The 15,278-nt window shown below is 43.6% G+C and overlaps 1 protein-coding gene across 1 annotated transcript; it reads right to left on the bottom strand.

Moving 5' to 3' along the window:
* Positions 1 to 175: 175 nt before the first annotated feature.
* Positions 176 to 14,619, bottom strand: XK (X-linked Kx blood group antigen, Kell and VPS13A binding protein; the record flags this gene model as incomplete). The annotated part of the gene is made up of 3 exons (XM_082279225.1): positions 176 to 1,002; positions 5,968 to 6,230; positions 14,375 to 14,619. 3 exons carry the CDS (start codon positions 14,617 to 14,619, stop codon positions 176 to 178), a joined length of 1,335 nt encoding a protein of 444 aa, XP_082135351.1.
* Between the last annotated feature and the right edge of the window lie 659 nt (positions 14,620 to 15,278).

Genomic DNA, 15,278 nt, shown 5'->3' with positions numbered 1-15,278 from the left:
ACACAGACACAAATACTCATACACTGTTCTCCACAAAAACAGGCTTGTCAGCCATCGTGCAGTGCTACACCTGCAAGAAAGAAATCCTATCCACAAGACACCATGTCTAAGATACACAATGTTCCCAGCAGCTGATCTGCCACCTTCCGAAGGCACCTACTTGCTTCCAGTTGTACTAGGCATTGGAAGAAACACTTTGATGAATACTCCTGTTTTGAGAATCTATTGTCTTGCTACTGCCCTTTGCTTCATCAGTATTTTCAGGAGATTTCACCATCACCTTGCCTGTCAGTAGAGTGGATTTTTGATGCTGGCAAATAAAGTAGAGGAGCTTGAAACAGGACAGCAAAGCTTCGGTAATGCTGGAGGAGAAAAGCTTTTTGCATGGGTGGCAGAACTGGTAGAACACCAACATGAAGAAGATGCCCATGCAGTAACCTATCAGGAGCTGCAGAACCAGCATTGGGGCGCAGACATACAGGTAGAAGTCTGTTCTATAAATGTACCACATCAGCAGGAGGAAGGCGTTCTCCATCAGCCGCACGATGTAGTACACAGTCATGCGGTACCAGTTCTGGGATTTGCTAATCAAGTCAGGGTCACTGAGCTCCACGTGCACTGCCGACCAGCAGAACATGTTAATGCCAGCATACAGGAATGTGAGAAGGCACAAGACGATGGTAGTGCCCACCCTGCTCAGTTCCTTTTCTATGTTCTCAGGAAACGGGGACTTGCTAAGCCAGAAGAGAACCCATGGGTAGAAGCAGAAACCTAAGAAATTCAGCAGCACGACGAGGAAAACCCAGATCCGAAGGACTGAACCGAAAAGCACCAACACTGTGACCCGCGTGGCAATCTCAAAGCTTCTCCACAGGAATATGCAGAGGTAGGCAGCAGGTTTCACACGGACATCGTAATCGTCGTACTTTATCCTGATAGCCAGGATGTTGCAGCGTAAGGCGCCATAAACAATCGACAGGAGAGAAAGGACCATAAAAATACCTACAAAGACAAAAGACAAATTAGGCCCTTCAGCTTAGCAGCAGACATTGCATCAGAGGAGTGCAGGTGCAGCCATCTTCGCTGCACTCCTGGGGATTCCCAGGAGTGTGTAATGCCACAGGAGCCATTCCTAGCCTACACTCGTGAGAAGAAAATTAACTCTACCCCAGTCAAACCCAGCACATTATTCTAATCCTACCTCCTGTTTTGGTCCCTGTTTGATACTTATCCAAGTAGCCAGTAAGAAAAAGAAGGCACTTAGCAGTAATAAGTGTCTCCCCCTCCTCACCCTGCCAAGGGCTGTTCATACATATTCTGTCCTTGGTAATTTCACAGCTCAGTCATAAGAGTATCCAACTTGCTCCCAAACTCCTACAGTACTCCACAAGGCACAGGGGTGCTAATCCCTTTCCATACAGATGAAAAACTGGAAAACAGAAGCTGAAACTTTGGAGTAACTTGAGCATGCAGATAACTCACTGCTTGTGAAGTTCTATGTTAAAGCAAATCACAAAAAAGCTATATGATACAGCTCAAAATTGAAAGCCAAAGGAATTTAAACCAGCACTGTCCATATTGTCTCTGACTGTGTAGAGAGATATTTACTCACCTGCCTGCACTGTGTTTTCCTGTACAACAATTTTCTTTATACACCCATCTGCATCATGCATTTAAAAAAACACTCCTATTAAAAATGTCTTTAAATTCAGATCAACTGTCAGTATCTCCCACCTATCTAAAATCCCTGAAAGGAAGGTTTCACATTTAAATTCTGCAGAAAGTGAAGGCAGAGACCAGATGTTACCAGGCACGGCAGGAGGCCATCCCATCTTGCCGTATTAAGTAGGTACAAACATACATGAACACTGGACACAGAGAATAAACAAAGTGCTAACTGCCCACAGGTATTTTAGTATTTGCACACACAATTATATAAATATTTATTCACAAGTTTTACCAACATGCTGAATAGCTGATATTGCATCAGATAAAATAATCGGAGTTGGGAATTCTTAATGATGTCAATTACATTTGCAATGCTTAGCAACCAGTGTTTTCTGCGGCCTTCAATTAGTTTGTGTGCCAATATCCTACAAATAAACTGGATTCCCTGTTGTGCTATAGCTATATGGCCAAAATTATCAGGGTTTGGGCTTTTTTCCTAATTAAAATCATTAATGTCTAAGCAGTCCTTTGGGAGAAACAAGTCTATTTTAAGATCTCTAACACTTTTCTAAGAGAATTTTCTGTATCACTTCAGCTAATCTCTCTTCCATTCTGATCCACAAACACCTCTGAATTACTTTGGAAAATAATCAAGTCTTTATATCTAATTTCCAAGGCACTCAGTAAGGTGAAAAGCATTTACCATTTTACATGGTAATTTTGTACATGCCAATTTGGTGGTGCATATATTCTCTGAAAATGTTTATGTTCAAATTGTTAGTAGATGTTTTTAAACATCTTTCTTACAGCACTGTATTTAAGCTGAGAATTTTTAAATGTTATATCTTGGAAAAACATTGGCTGAAAGCAGAAGAGCAGGTGAATTCAGTAAAGAATATTGCTTGATGTCCTCTGTTTTTTTACAAAATCTTTCCTGTAGTTTTGAGCTGTGAAAGAACATAACTTCCAGCAGATAATGAAGCAAAAGAATATTCTCAGAGTTAAAGGAACATTAAGACCTACCCACCAGGGACTGAGTACTGCTGTCCTGGAACTCTGCTTGCTTTCTGCTTTGACAAGTTGAAACATTGATCTTATTCCCCAATTTCACTTTAGGGAATCTATATTAATCTCAAATCTATCATACAAACTCATGCCTTCAAAAGAGGCATTTCTCCATTGATAGAAAATAGGTCATGCTGACTCCATTAGTCTAACAGACTAATCCAGTCATGCTCCTTTCCTAAAAGCTCATTACTGTCACCAAACCTTCAGTTCAAAAATCACTTTTAACTCTGTGAAAAAGACAGTTTGAAGCAACCACAAAGGGAAATGTGGGAGGGTGACACTGTTGCTTTTACTCATCCTGAGCAGGCAAAGAAATGTAAATTTAAAAGGCAAAGTGTCTTCCCCTGGAACAGGTCCAAATCCTCCTACAGTCCTTATAAAGGTGGCATCTCCCTTCCTTCCTCCTCCAAAAAGGCTGTATTTTTCTTACAAATCGGAGGTGGACACTCACAGAATCATCCAGGGAAGCACTGTTTTGCTTTGTCTTTTTTTATTACATCTGAAGTCCTTTCAAGACCTGATCCTTCCCACTTCAGAAATTGCTAAGACAGTGAATTCTGCTCTAGATGAGCTACCTCACAAATACCACTGAAATGTATTATAGCTACTATAGTTATATGTATACAAAATAGAACTAGGAATCAGATTAAGCTAATACATGTGGGTTTCCAATGTTGTATTACATCCAACATTTTTACACTTTTCATGATAAACAGTCACCAAAGCTTTATGTCACTCATCACTAACCTCGAGAGTTGGTCCTGCTTTTGCAGCTCTCTGGTTATCTTGGTCTTACATTCTTGGCAGACTGTGAAGTGATAGTTTTGAAGAATGCCAGCCATTGGCAAGACCCCAATAATGCAGAAGAAAACATCCAGAAAAATTAATGAATGCCATGAAATACACGAGAAGTACACAGCATGGCTCTGGCTGACAAAAGGCTAGGCAAGGATGCACGCTCTTATCAGAAATGTTCAAGCCAATACTGGAAGCCATAAGAAGTTTCAAGCAGATTTGAAAAGGACAAGCCATACCCCCAGCATGGTGGTAAACAGCTTTTGATTCTCAGGTGATACAGACCTCATTACCTCTGATCAAACCTCATAGCCCCTGAACAAGCAGAATTTACACAGAATGATGGGCTATGTAGGAATCCAGAAAAATAACAGACTGATGAGGAGACAAGACAAAATATGTGGAAGTCAAAATACAAAGTGATAATTATAACAGATGCAAATGGAAGAAAGCCTGATGTTTTGAGGACCAGTGTCAAAGAACAGGGAAGCTGAAGACATCTGAAGTATGGAATAAGAACTGGACAGGCTGGATAAAGAGACTGTAGAACGTTTCAGTATTTCAATAGCTGAGATACACACAACAAGAATAAGATTAGGACTCTTGTTTTTCTGATGAATGAGCTCTAACAGACATTGACACTGTTCCTACCACTTTTTTTTCTTTGCATTTCTGTCTTTTAGAATTACATCTGCATGGAGATGCTCCTGGGAAGCATGAGGTAACTGCTGCATTTGCAAGTGGGTTCACCAGACTCTCTGGTGAGCCAGTTTATCTCTGTTCATTTCACCCAAGGAAGGTCACTTACCAGTTTGTGATTACAACTTATCTCAGCAGTGACTGAAAAAGCTAGAAGCAATAGAGCATTACAAATGATTATTAAATATGTGATTCTCTGACCATCTGGAACACAAGACTTCTCCTTGGCAATCATGACCAGTAAAGTCAAAACCAGTAATAAAAGAAATACAATACAAAAGGGATCTTTCTCAAGTCAATGCCATCTACAGCAAAGTGACCGGAGATTTTGCTAATTGCACCGTTCAGCAAAGAATTCAATTGCTTTGTGCTCATCCCACATTACAAATGCCACTGCTATTTGAAGAATCTACCTTAGTTATGAAGAACTCAGGAACTTAGGAGAAATGTCTTCCGAGAAGCTACTGCTGTGATGTTCTGATTTTGGCTGGGGTAGAGTTAATTTTCTTTCTAATAGCTGATACAGTGCTGAGTTTGGATTCAGTGTGAGAATAATGTTGCTCAGCAGTGCTTACTCTAAATCAAGGACTTTTCAGTTTCCCATGCTCTGCCAGTGAAGAAGTATACAAGAAGCTGTGAGAAGCACAGCCAAAATAGCTGATCCAAACTATCCAGAGGGATACTCCCTACCACAGAACATCATGCTCAGCGTATGAACTGTGGGGAGTTGTGTGGGAGGGGCCAATCGGTGCTGGGGGGATGGCTTGTGCATCACTTGTCTTTCTTGGGCTTTATTCTTCTCCCTCTCTCTCCCTCTGCCTCTCTCACCCCTCTCCATCCCCTTCATTACTACTACTACTACTACTACTACTATTATTATTGTTATTATTATTATTATATTTTACTTTATTTCAATTATTAACTTGTCACCTTAGCCTCAGCCTCCCTAGCTGTGAAGCTGGTAAAGATCCCTGGCCTCTCAGGGCCTTAGAGATACAACAAGAGCTATTTTGTATTTCAGTGGAAATGCACCTTCAAGTTCACCCAGGTGCCAGTCCTTTCTTACACTGAAAAGCTGTTTGTCCTGTGACCAGCTGGAGACAGTTCTTCATTTAGCAGCAAGCCAGCAAATCAAGAGCGCATCATGGGGCAAGATGCAGAGTCCCACAGTAAGAGACATGTGTCCTGGTAAGCCCATGTGGTGCAGCACTGCTTGGTGAAGGCTTAACAGCTTGGGTCCAGAGATGAGATGGTTACAGTTCCATAGCAGCTTATTGAGTCCTGCCTTTTGATTCCAAAATCAGTCTGGCACAAGTGAAGATAGCTCATGTCCTCAGTCCATATTTAAAACTGCATTCCTGAACGTACACCTTCCCTAAGGCAGCATGACAAAACATGCTCTGCAGTGTACCCCAAGGAATTTTCCAGAAAGTTTTGCTCAAAAACCAAAATGGAACAGAGGTAATTTTTTACTTCTTCATGAAGACAGTTTGGTCCCTCCAGCTGCCTCCCTCTCATGCCATGACGGTCACTTGATCAAATCCCTGTTTTTATAGCAACGCAAGTATCCTACAGAAGGTGTAATAGTCTAAAACATCATACAAACTTGAAAACAACATCACCATCTGTCATGGAGATGAAACCCATTGCAAAATGCTTGGTTGTTCTCCAGGGCAGACACACTTGACTGCCCTCCCACCCAAATACCCAAAAGGTCATAACAACAGCTCTACCTACTTCTGGCAACCGTGACCTCCTGCTGAAGGACACAGATGTAGAGTTGGAGCGTGAGCTGGGGTGCTGAGCCGAGGAACGCCTGGATCACGGAGGCCCTGCTGAACGCAGACCTGTGTGTGCACAGCTTGCCTTCAGCCTGTCCCACTTCCTTCTCAATTTCTTCTGAGTACCCATCCTTGGGTATCTGCCTCTTCTTTGTGATGCTGACATAGGGCTCCTCAACTCTGCCAGCATGGAAGTAAATATAAAAGGCCTCCACACACCTACAAGCAAACAAGTAAATAGAATGACAGGGCAAAATGAAAGAATGAAAGGTCTCCCCACTTCCTGGTATTTTAAGCAAACACATACTAAGTCCTAAGCCATTTGCTCCTAGAGCAAAGCCTGTAGGTTTTCTCCTCCTGGTAAACTTGGAATATGACAGATTGCACTCTAAAACGTGAACTACATGTTACTAGAGGGCAAGAACCTGACAGTGCCCTTTGGGCTGCTTGTGGTGCTCAGACTTGGGCAGAGGTTTAGTTGTGAGCTGCTCTTGCTCTCTGGTGTCCAATTAATGCCCTTAAACTGCTCATCTACCACTAGGCTGCCAAATCCAGGACCCAAGTTGGAAGTGTATTTCTTCAGATTCTCATGTCTTTTCCTCTTGTTATCCATACATCTGTGACATGTTAATGGGACATGGCAATAAACCCACTTTTCATGCCTTTGCCTTAAAATATCTGAAGAGAGAAGCTCAGGGTACAAGCACACGCACACACCTCAAAACTTTACCAAGCAATGGTTCAAAACACCAGTAACATGCCAGAGCAGTGAAAAGGAGCAGTTTTGAGCCTCACAAACCTTGAAATAAATATTTTTTAAAAAAAGACACAAGAATAGGAGCTTTAGTTCTTAACTTGCTTATGTTTATTGCGCTGTCAAAGAAATATTACATATAATCTTGCAAAAAGATTCTAAGTAAGAACATGCAGTGTTTCCAGCTGCTGCAGCTCTTCTTACTTTAAAGTAAGTCCCACTCCCTTACAGTGGGAGCCAAACCCTCTTGTTTATGCAGGTCTAACTTACGGCTGACTGGCTTCCAAGGAACAAACTGGTACCAGCACATACAGTTCTGTTAATAAATTACATATTGTTGTACTATTTGCTGCCTTTATCCATGCACAGAGACTAATCCTTACATTTGGGAGAGAGTAGAAAAGGCTGTCTGTAGAAAATGCTGTAGCAACAAGGACAACCTGGCTCCTGGAGTATTAAAGAACATAACAGCCCCAGACAGATATCTGCAAGGAAAGAACAGCTTCTGCAACTTCCTTACGATGACTGTTTTTCAATTGTCAAAAACTTTAGAAACCTAAGCACTACTTGAGTATGAAGGTGTCAAGGGCAGGCTTGGGCATCAAGCAGGACCCAAAACACACAGGGAAATAGTCACCCTTGTCCGGGAAGTAATAACAAGCAAGGAACAACAGAGGTACAGGTGAAATCACAAGATGAGGGGGAAGGGAGATGAAAGAAAAAAATTACTTCTGTTTATTTTCATAAACTTCACTTAATTTTTTCCTCTAACTGGACCACTAGCAAGTTTCAACTGCTCTAGATGAAGAGTAATTTTGGGATTATGTAGTACTATTCTTGATTCATTAGGCTTCAGACATCGTTATCACTAAAGCTATTCAACATTCCTGCTGCTCTGGAGGTTCCATTCACAGAGGTGACTTTCTGTCTTCCCCTCATTAATCTTTTCACTCCCTGTCAATCTTGTTCCACATGAAAGAATCCATACAGCCAAAAATAAAGTGTGAGAAATTAATAAAGCATTATTGTGGCTTTATGAAGTCAGCATAGATTCTGAAACCAACACATTGATTTTATTCCAAAAGAAAGATCCCAGATTATTTTTGTCTCTCTTAGTATTCACAGCCATGTATTCACCCTGTGCTGAGGGCAAGCCTGAGTATATTATGGAAAATTGGATCTCAGCATCAGGCTCTGAACTCTTGCAGTGCGTGATTAGAAGCAGATATAGTCTAGGGACCCATCTAAAAAATATGCAGTGATCCTATAAAAGAGATCAGATTTATGAGACTACTGACAACAGCAAACATTATAATTAACCAAACTCTGAGTTTTGGAGTAAGCATTTGATTTTTATTTATTCGTGGGGTATTAAGTAGCAGAATATTGTTTGTGATGGGGATTTTTTTGTCCATATAGAAAAACAAACATAATGTGAAATGGTCTGATGAGCAAACCTTAGAGCCAAATGGGGCTTTTACCAGTACAACAGAGTAATAAAAATGTTATGTGCAAGCACTCAGATTACATTGATAATGATGCCCATTTATTCCCAGGCCCTTCCAGCCCCATGCAAGAGTGTTTCTAGAGGTGAAGCCTTCTGGGACAAATACACACTCAAGATTCTAGCTGGTGCCACTGCCCAAGAAACTGCTTCAAATAGGAGCAGGCTGGCAGCTGACACATGAGAAAGAACAAGTACCTATCTAAAAGTTTAAGGAATAGAGTGTAGGAGGGGCACAGGCACTCAAAGGACTATCCAGATGAGAAGGGTCTAGAACTGTGATGAAGAATCAATTCAGATCATGTACCTGTGCTAGATTATGACTTTGCCTATGAAGTACATGCTGAGAGGTTGGGCATCTTGTCTTTAAATGAACTACTTGGCATGTTCTTTTTTTAGCATGAAACACAACAAAGAGACAACGCAAGAAGGGGATTGCTTCATGCAGCTTGCCCCCACAGTTACAAGGTCCTGCAGCATGGTGAATTCCACAGAAGCCCTTGTTGCTCATTGCTGTTCTGCTCCAGAGGGACAGGAGTGAGAGATCCCAACTTCTGCACAATCCATCTCCTGCAATGCAGTGATGTTTAGGGCCCTTTCAAGAGCCCTTACATGGTGCCAAGAGCAGAAGGCAAGCAGCTGGCTGTCTCCTCTGCATATAAGGCACTGACAACCACAGTACAGCCGTTGAAGGAACTAAAATTGCTCCGAGGAAAAAAAGTCAGATCTACTGTCTACAGTGAAATTTAAGAGGTAAGAAAAGGATGGCGTTACTTTCTCTCCTGCTGCCATATTTTGGCAGAAAGAAGAGCCATACTTTTCAGGGATCCTGATGGTGCCCACAAGGAGTGATTCAGCCGCAACACATTTGTCTTCTACACAGTAAGTAGGAGGAATAATCCTACCCTTATATGCTTGCTGAGAGTAAGCACCTCATTCCCTCTTTTAATCACAGATGTGTGGGATTTGAACATAGCCAAATAATGGTAGTGTGAAGAGGGAGAAGGGAATGAAAACAGGGAACTTTCCACAGCCAACCAGCAATCCAAGAACAAATGGCTATTTGAGACCTATCCACACATGCCATCTGCAAATGTACAAGCAGATTTCTCTAATTACTTAATTTTTACTAATTCCTTCTCTTTAAAGAAGTGTACAAAAGAGTTATCAGTACTGCAGATTTACTCACCTGCACCAGGCAAAGATCTGTTCCTCACTCATTGTTCTACCTTTTACCTGCACTGACTTTCTGTTCATCTCACCATGGACACCTAACATACCTGCTCAAGAAAAAAGGAAAGAAAATAGACTGAAGAGAGTCTAGACATATGCTTCCCATCTGGAAAAGAGGGAGGTGCATAAACAGTTGTAAAGTGTAGAGCTATCAGGATCTCCTACTGTGACGTCTGCTGATGAAGTCCTACAAGGAAGGGAAGTTTTCAGACCTGTTCTATTTTGAACTATTAAGCAGGTCACTAGGAAAGACAGACTCCCCCTAAGAGACAAGGCTTCTGCACAGTGTCACTGAAGCAGTATCTGCACCATTAGAGCTTATTAGATTTCAAACTGCAGAATTAGATGCCCAAAACATGAATGACTGTAAAAAAAATTGGGGTTTTTGTTTTTTCTTTTTTTACTTCCTGCAGCTCACAGAATCCAACTTTGGCCATAACAGCAGCTCCTCTGGCAATTTGATGCAAGCTTCCTCCTACATCTGCTGTGCTGCTGTCTACATGGTACATAGAGACATGTAATTGTTTCTTCTTATGCCTTGAGAAACAAAGCCTGATTCCATAAAAAAAAAAAAAAAAAGTCTATTGTTTATATCCTTGTCCTATTATAACCTGAGGAAAACAGTCATTAGTGTTCTATATAGGGGGCCTGTTATATTTACTTGAGATGATTTTTGCAAGTGTTTGTCCTACTGCTGACCCAGCCCTCCCCTGATTGCATCTCCTCACACAGAACAGGGCTCACACTGCACTAACAGAGCACCAGGGAACACAGTTCCAAAGACACGTGCAGCCACTCAAGCTTCGCTCTCCATGAAGGTGATACCAGAAGGAAGCACTGCCAGGTTCACACCAGTCCCTTTTGATGATGCCACTTCAGTACAGCCTTCAGTAAATCAGGTGGGAGGGAACCCCTGCATCCAGCAGACTCACGGTCCAGCACCACCAACATCCCCAGTGTGTGACTGTAAGCCCCAACTGGCCAAGTCAAATGTGTTGGAAATCTGCACTTCAGCTCCTGATCTACTCCTTACTTGCAGAACTAAAAATGGCAAGCAAGTTAACAGGGGGTCCTCTAGTGCCTTTCATGAAGGGTAAAGAGAAAAGGAGGCTCAGGGGGAGTCTTATCTCCCTCTACAATTCCCAAGGAGGTTGTAGTGAGGTGGGTTAGTCTCTTCTCCCAAGATAACAAGAGACAGGACAAGAAGAAATGGCCTGAAGTTGGTCCAGGGGAAGTTCAGGTGGATATTAGTAAACATTTTTTCACTGAAAGGGCAGTTAGGCATCAGAATAAGCTGCCCAGGGAAGTGGTGTAATCACCATGCCTAGAAATGTTCAAAAGGCATGTGGATGTGGCATTCATGGACATGGTTTAGTGGTGAACACGGTGGTGCTGGGTTATCAGCTGAACTCAATTATCTTAGAGGCCTTTTCCAACATAAACAATTCCCTGATTCTCTGAGGGGTCATTTACACTTGGAAGAAATCCTTATGTGTAGAGCAGTACACCAGCAAAACTACATCCAGTAGTAGTTATTATGTGTTGGAATTGTAGCAGCACCTAAAATCTCGGGATGACCTTGGCGTTACAAGTGCCTTCCAAATGAAGGGAACAAAGAGAAAGACCCTATCAGAGGAGCAGCCTGAGCCAGAAAGCTCATCATGACCTTCCTTAGAGAAAAGACAAATGTAATAAAACTCTCATTGACACTGGCTACTGTTTTAAGTATTTTTTTCTGTTATAATTTACTTAATGTGGTAAAATAATCTCCTTTTATAAAAAAAAAAAAACAAAAAACAACCAAACCAAACCAACACCAAACCTATCCAAATACATCTTCTAAGCATTCAGACAAATTAGTGCACTTGCAAGGAGTGGCACTGACCTGAAATGCTGCAGGAATCCCCCATGATGCCTAGAAACCTGCAGTCACTTTGTTCCAGCCAAGTCTCTGCAGAGCCTCTGGCATGCCTGTATCCTGAGGATCACAGCCAGGCCACTAAGAGAGATAGGAATTTTGCTCTACAAATTGCCTCAAATTTATAGAGAAACTCCCAGGGAGTGGGAGAAGAAGTTAAAAAAGGGTACATTAACAGTACACCAAAAGTCCTCTCTAGGAAGAGGGATGCTACCTAATTTTAGTCCTTCCAGTGGCGGCAGCAGGACAGCGAGTGCCTCCCGAACAGGTGGAGTGTGGGTGTTTGGGAAGGTGGTGGCATGCAAGAAGTTCTATGAGAGAAAGTACTTTTTACCCATCACTCAGATGATTCAAAATAGGCTGAATCATTTGGCTTGCAAGGCTAAATACCCTCCTTCCCTGCCAAGATATTTCCAAACCATTCCCCAAAATTTAAAGTTGTGGGTTTTGTTTTTTTTAAGGCAAAAAGGAAAGGGAAAAAAAATCTAGATTTAAGATGATGAGGAAAATCTCACACAACGTACATGGGCTGTTGGTAAAGCAGTGCACTGATCTCTGAGTATTTGAGTCTGAACAGAAAAATCCTGACTATCCTACACCTTACCAAACCAAACAGAGATAGTTAAAAAGTTGGTGTTAAGTTTATTTTAAAGCCAGCCAAAGCTGCCAGTTCTGTTGCAGAATGTCATCACACACAGCCTGAAGGTTCTTAAACATCTCATTCCCATGCCACAAGCAGAAAGAGCCTGGGGAGGCTCTACTGTCTGTGTCCTATTTGACCGAATTTGACCCAGCCCTCCCTAAACAGCCCTGGGCTGCGCCAGTGAGACACAAGAGTCCCAGCAGGGAGGATGGAGTCAGGCTTCACACGACAGAGGCAGATGACTAAAAGCAGCAAGATTCTCTGGAGCAAAAGTTTGCCTACACGGATGGAGTAAAATGCCTCCAAGGACAATGGTCCTTTTCAGCTTACAAAAGTTAAAACCACAGTGCAGTGATGATACAACCAAAAAATACTTTGCCTTCTAGCTATCACCTCAGCCTTGTGTGTATGCCAGTCCACACAGGGTAGAAAGCCTCCTTGCAAAGCAGGGAAAGGGAAGGTATTTTGTGTGCTGAGAACAGGACAATATTTACAGAGCAGAGCTATATCTGACAGGAAGCAATCAGTTTCCTCTTCTGACAGATACAGCAATCTTTAGTTGCAGGAAGACAAGGAAGGAAAAATCCCCCAAACCCCAAAATCCTGTCTCAGACCCCAAAAGTCTGTCTCAGATCACTTTGCCTTCCCACACTTCTGTGCTGTATCGTACAAAGTGGCACATTTCCCTAAAAGTAAAGAGAGGTTGTTTTCTATTAAACTTTTAATTTGTAGAGTCCTTCCAGCCTTTAGCAGAAAATAAGTTTTTCAGGTAGCATGAATGTACTACCCTTTTTTAATTAGTAATTATAATTCCAGTTATCCTGGGTTTAGAGAGAGGTCAACATACATCACTTTGTCATGCCTAAATGATGCCATGGGGACTATGGCACAAGTATGCTGCAGCACATCCAGAACATCTTCAAACCTTCTGGAAACGCTAAGTTTGTAAATCTTTGAGAAAGGAAGAAGTGCAGACTTGGCAACACACTAGAGGAAAGGAGAGGGCTTCCATATGCTCACTAGTTTACAGCAGTGATTGCAGCTGGGAGTTCACCAAGAGAGCAGGAACTGCATTCTGCACAAGATAAGATTTGTGTTGCAAACACAAAACTTGATGTTGAGAAAGAAACAGAAAGTCAAGTCATGCTTGGTGCTCAAGGTCAAAATATAAATATATGTTTCTTTCATATAATTAAAAAGAAAATCCTTCAATTTCTTCTTATTGCTCAAATCCTTTTTCTGTTTCTTAACATATTCTAGCTTGACTTTATTCTTTCCTTGCCTGACCTCAAGAAATTGATTTCAAATGACAAAAGTCATGTATTAATTTTTGATCGTTTCTTTCTCTTTGGCTCCTCTCTTATTTTCCAAGAATGTGGAATCATTTTGTTCTTAGCTTGTAGAAAATCAGAGCTCTTTAAGAACTGTTAAGTCATAACTTAAACATCTTTAAAATATTAACAAAGCAAACAAAAAATCCATTCATAGTTATAGAAGAAGTAAATGGTTTTGAAGTGTAAGATATTTTGTAACATCCAAACTGTTCACCTTTCTTAGTGTGAACAAATCTTTCTTTTACACAGTATCTAGGAATTTCAGAAAGTTGGTGACACTTCTCCTAGCCTCTGCTACAGACACACTGCATTTAATTCCCTTTCTTTTTAAAGAGAAGATTTGAATAGAAATTTAAAATTAATGCCCTCCCCAGGAAACATTTTGTCTTGGAGTTGAACACTGCTGTTACTTTTCATCGAAACATTTTGAATTTTTTTTTCCTGGCGGTATTTTCAGTGAGACATTGACCTGGAGTAGAAAAAAATCTCCAAAGCAATTTTGGGCAGGAAGCTCACGTTTGGAGAGAAGAGACAGACTAGAGCATCACTGATGTTCCAAGATGCACGGATGGGATGGGTACTATCGTTGTTCTAAACTCGCAACCGAGTGAAGAATCTCCCGTTCTCTCTTGGAAGTGCTCTGAGAGCAAAGCGCTGTAGATGAGGCAGCAGCGAACAGACACAGCCATCTGCAAGAAGCCACAGGGATGGAAACCCAGAGCAGAGCGGGAGGCGGAGGGGGCTCTCCCGACTCCCCGCGGCCCGGCAGGGCTGAGCCCCCTTTCCCCGGGGGTCAGCCCGCAGGTTTCTGCCCGCGGCATTCCCAAAGGATGCTGTTCCTCCCGCAGCTGCGGCAGGACGAGCTCGCGGCTCCCGGCGGCGCAGGGCGGGAGCGGCCCCGCCCGCATCGCCCAAAGGCCGGGGGGCTCCGGGCGCCGCCGGGCTCGGCCCGCTGAGGGCGGCACGGACTCACCGACCTGACGAGCGGCCCGAGCTGCAGCAGGTGCAGCAGCAGCACCAGTGGGCGGTCGCGGCTCACGTCGCGGTGGATGAAGACCAGGCTGAGCTGCACCAGCGCGCAGGGCAGCAGGGCGAAGAGCAGCGTGAGCCCCTGCCACATGCGGTCCCCCGCCGCGCGGTACCCCGCGCTCAGGCACAGCGCGGCCGCCGTCTCGGACACGAAGAGGACGAGGGAGACGAGGACGGAGCCCGGGAATTTCATCGCAGCGGCCGCCCCAGCCCGGCCCGCCCAGTCGCCGCTGAGGCGCGATAGGGCCCAGTGCCCGCCAGAGGGAGCGCCGCTCTCGCCGCCGGCCGCGGCCTCTGCAGGCTGGGGCCGGATCCTGGCCGGAGGTCGATTCTGGCCGGGCTTGGATCCCGGCTGGGGCTCGACCCTGGCTGGGGCTCGATCCTGGCCGGGCTTGGATCCTGGCCGGGGCTCGACCCTGGCTGGGCTGTAAGCGGAGGAAGGTTCCCCGGCGGTGCGCGGGGGGCTCCCCCTCACCGTGTCTCCTTCGGCCCTAAGATACAGAACTGCACTGAGGGGGTTGGTGGGAAGGGGCGAGCGGGTGCCCCTCAGGACACTTCGTCAGGCTGGGGAGATCACACAATCACAGGATCGCTTAGGTTGGAAAAGACGACCACACTGTGCCACTGAGTGTCACGTCCACGCTTTCCTTAAACACTTACAGGGACAGTGACTCCACCACCTCACTAGGCAGCCCGTTCCAATGTGTAATCATCCCTTCCGTGAAGAAATTCTTCCTAATGTCCAACATAAATATCCCCTGGTGCAGCTTAAGACCATGTCCTCTAGTTCTATCACTGGTTTCCTGGGAGAAGAGACCAACCCCCACCTGGTTACACCCTCCCGTCAGGGAC

Source organism: Coloeus monedula (genome assembly GCF_965178545.1).
Source record: "Coloeus monedula genome assembly, chromosome: 3".
Lineage (NCBI taxonomy): Eukaryota > Metazoa > Chordata > Aves > Passeriformes > Corvidae > Coloeus > Coloeus monedula.
The sequence above is the reverse complement of the archived record's forward strand: the minus strand, read 5'-3'. Positions and strand labels throughout refer to the sequence as shown.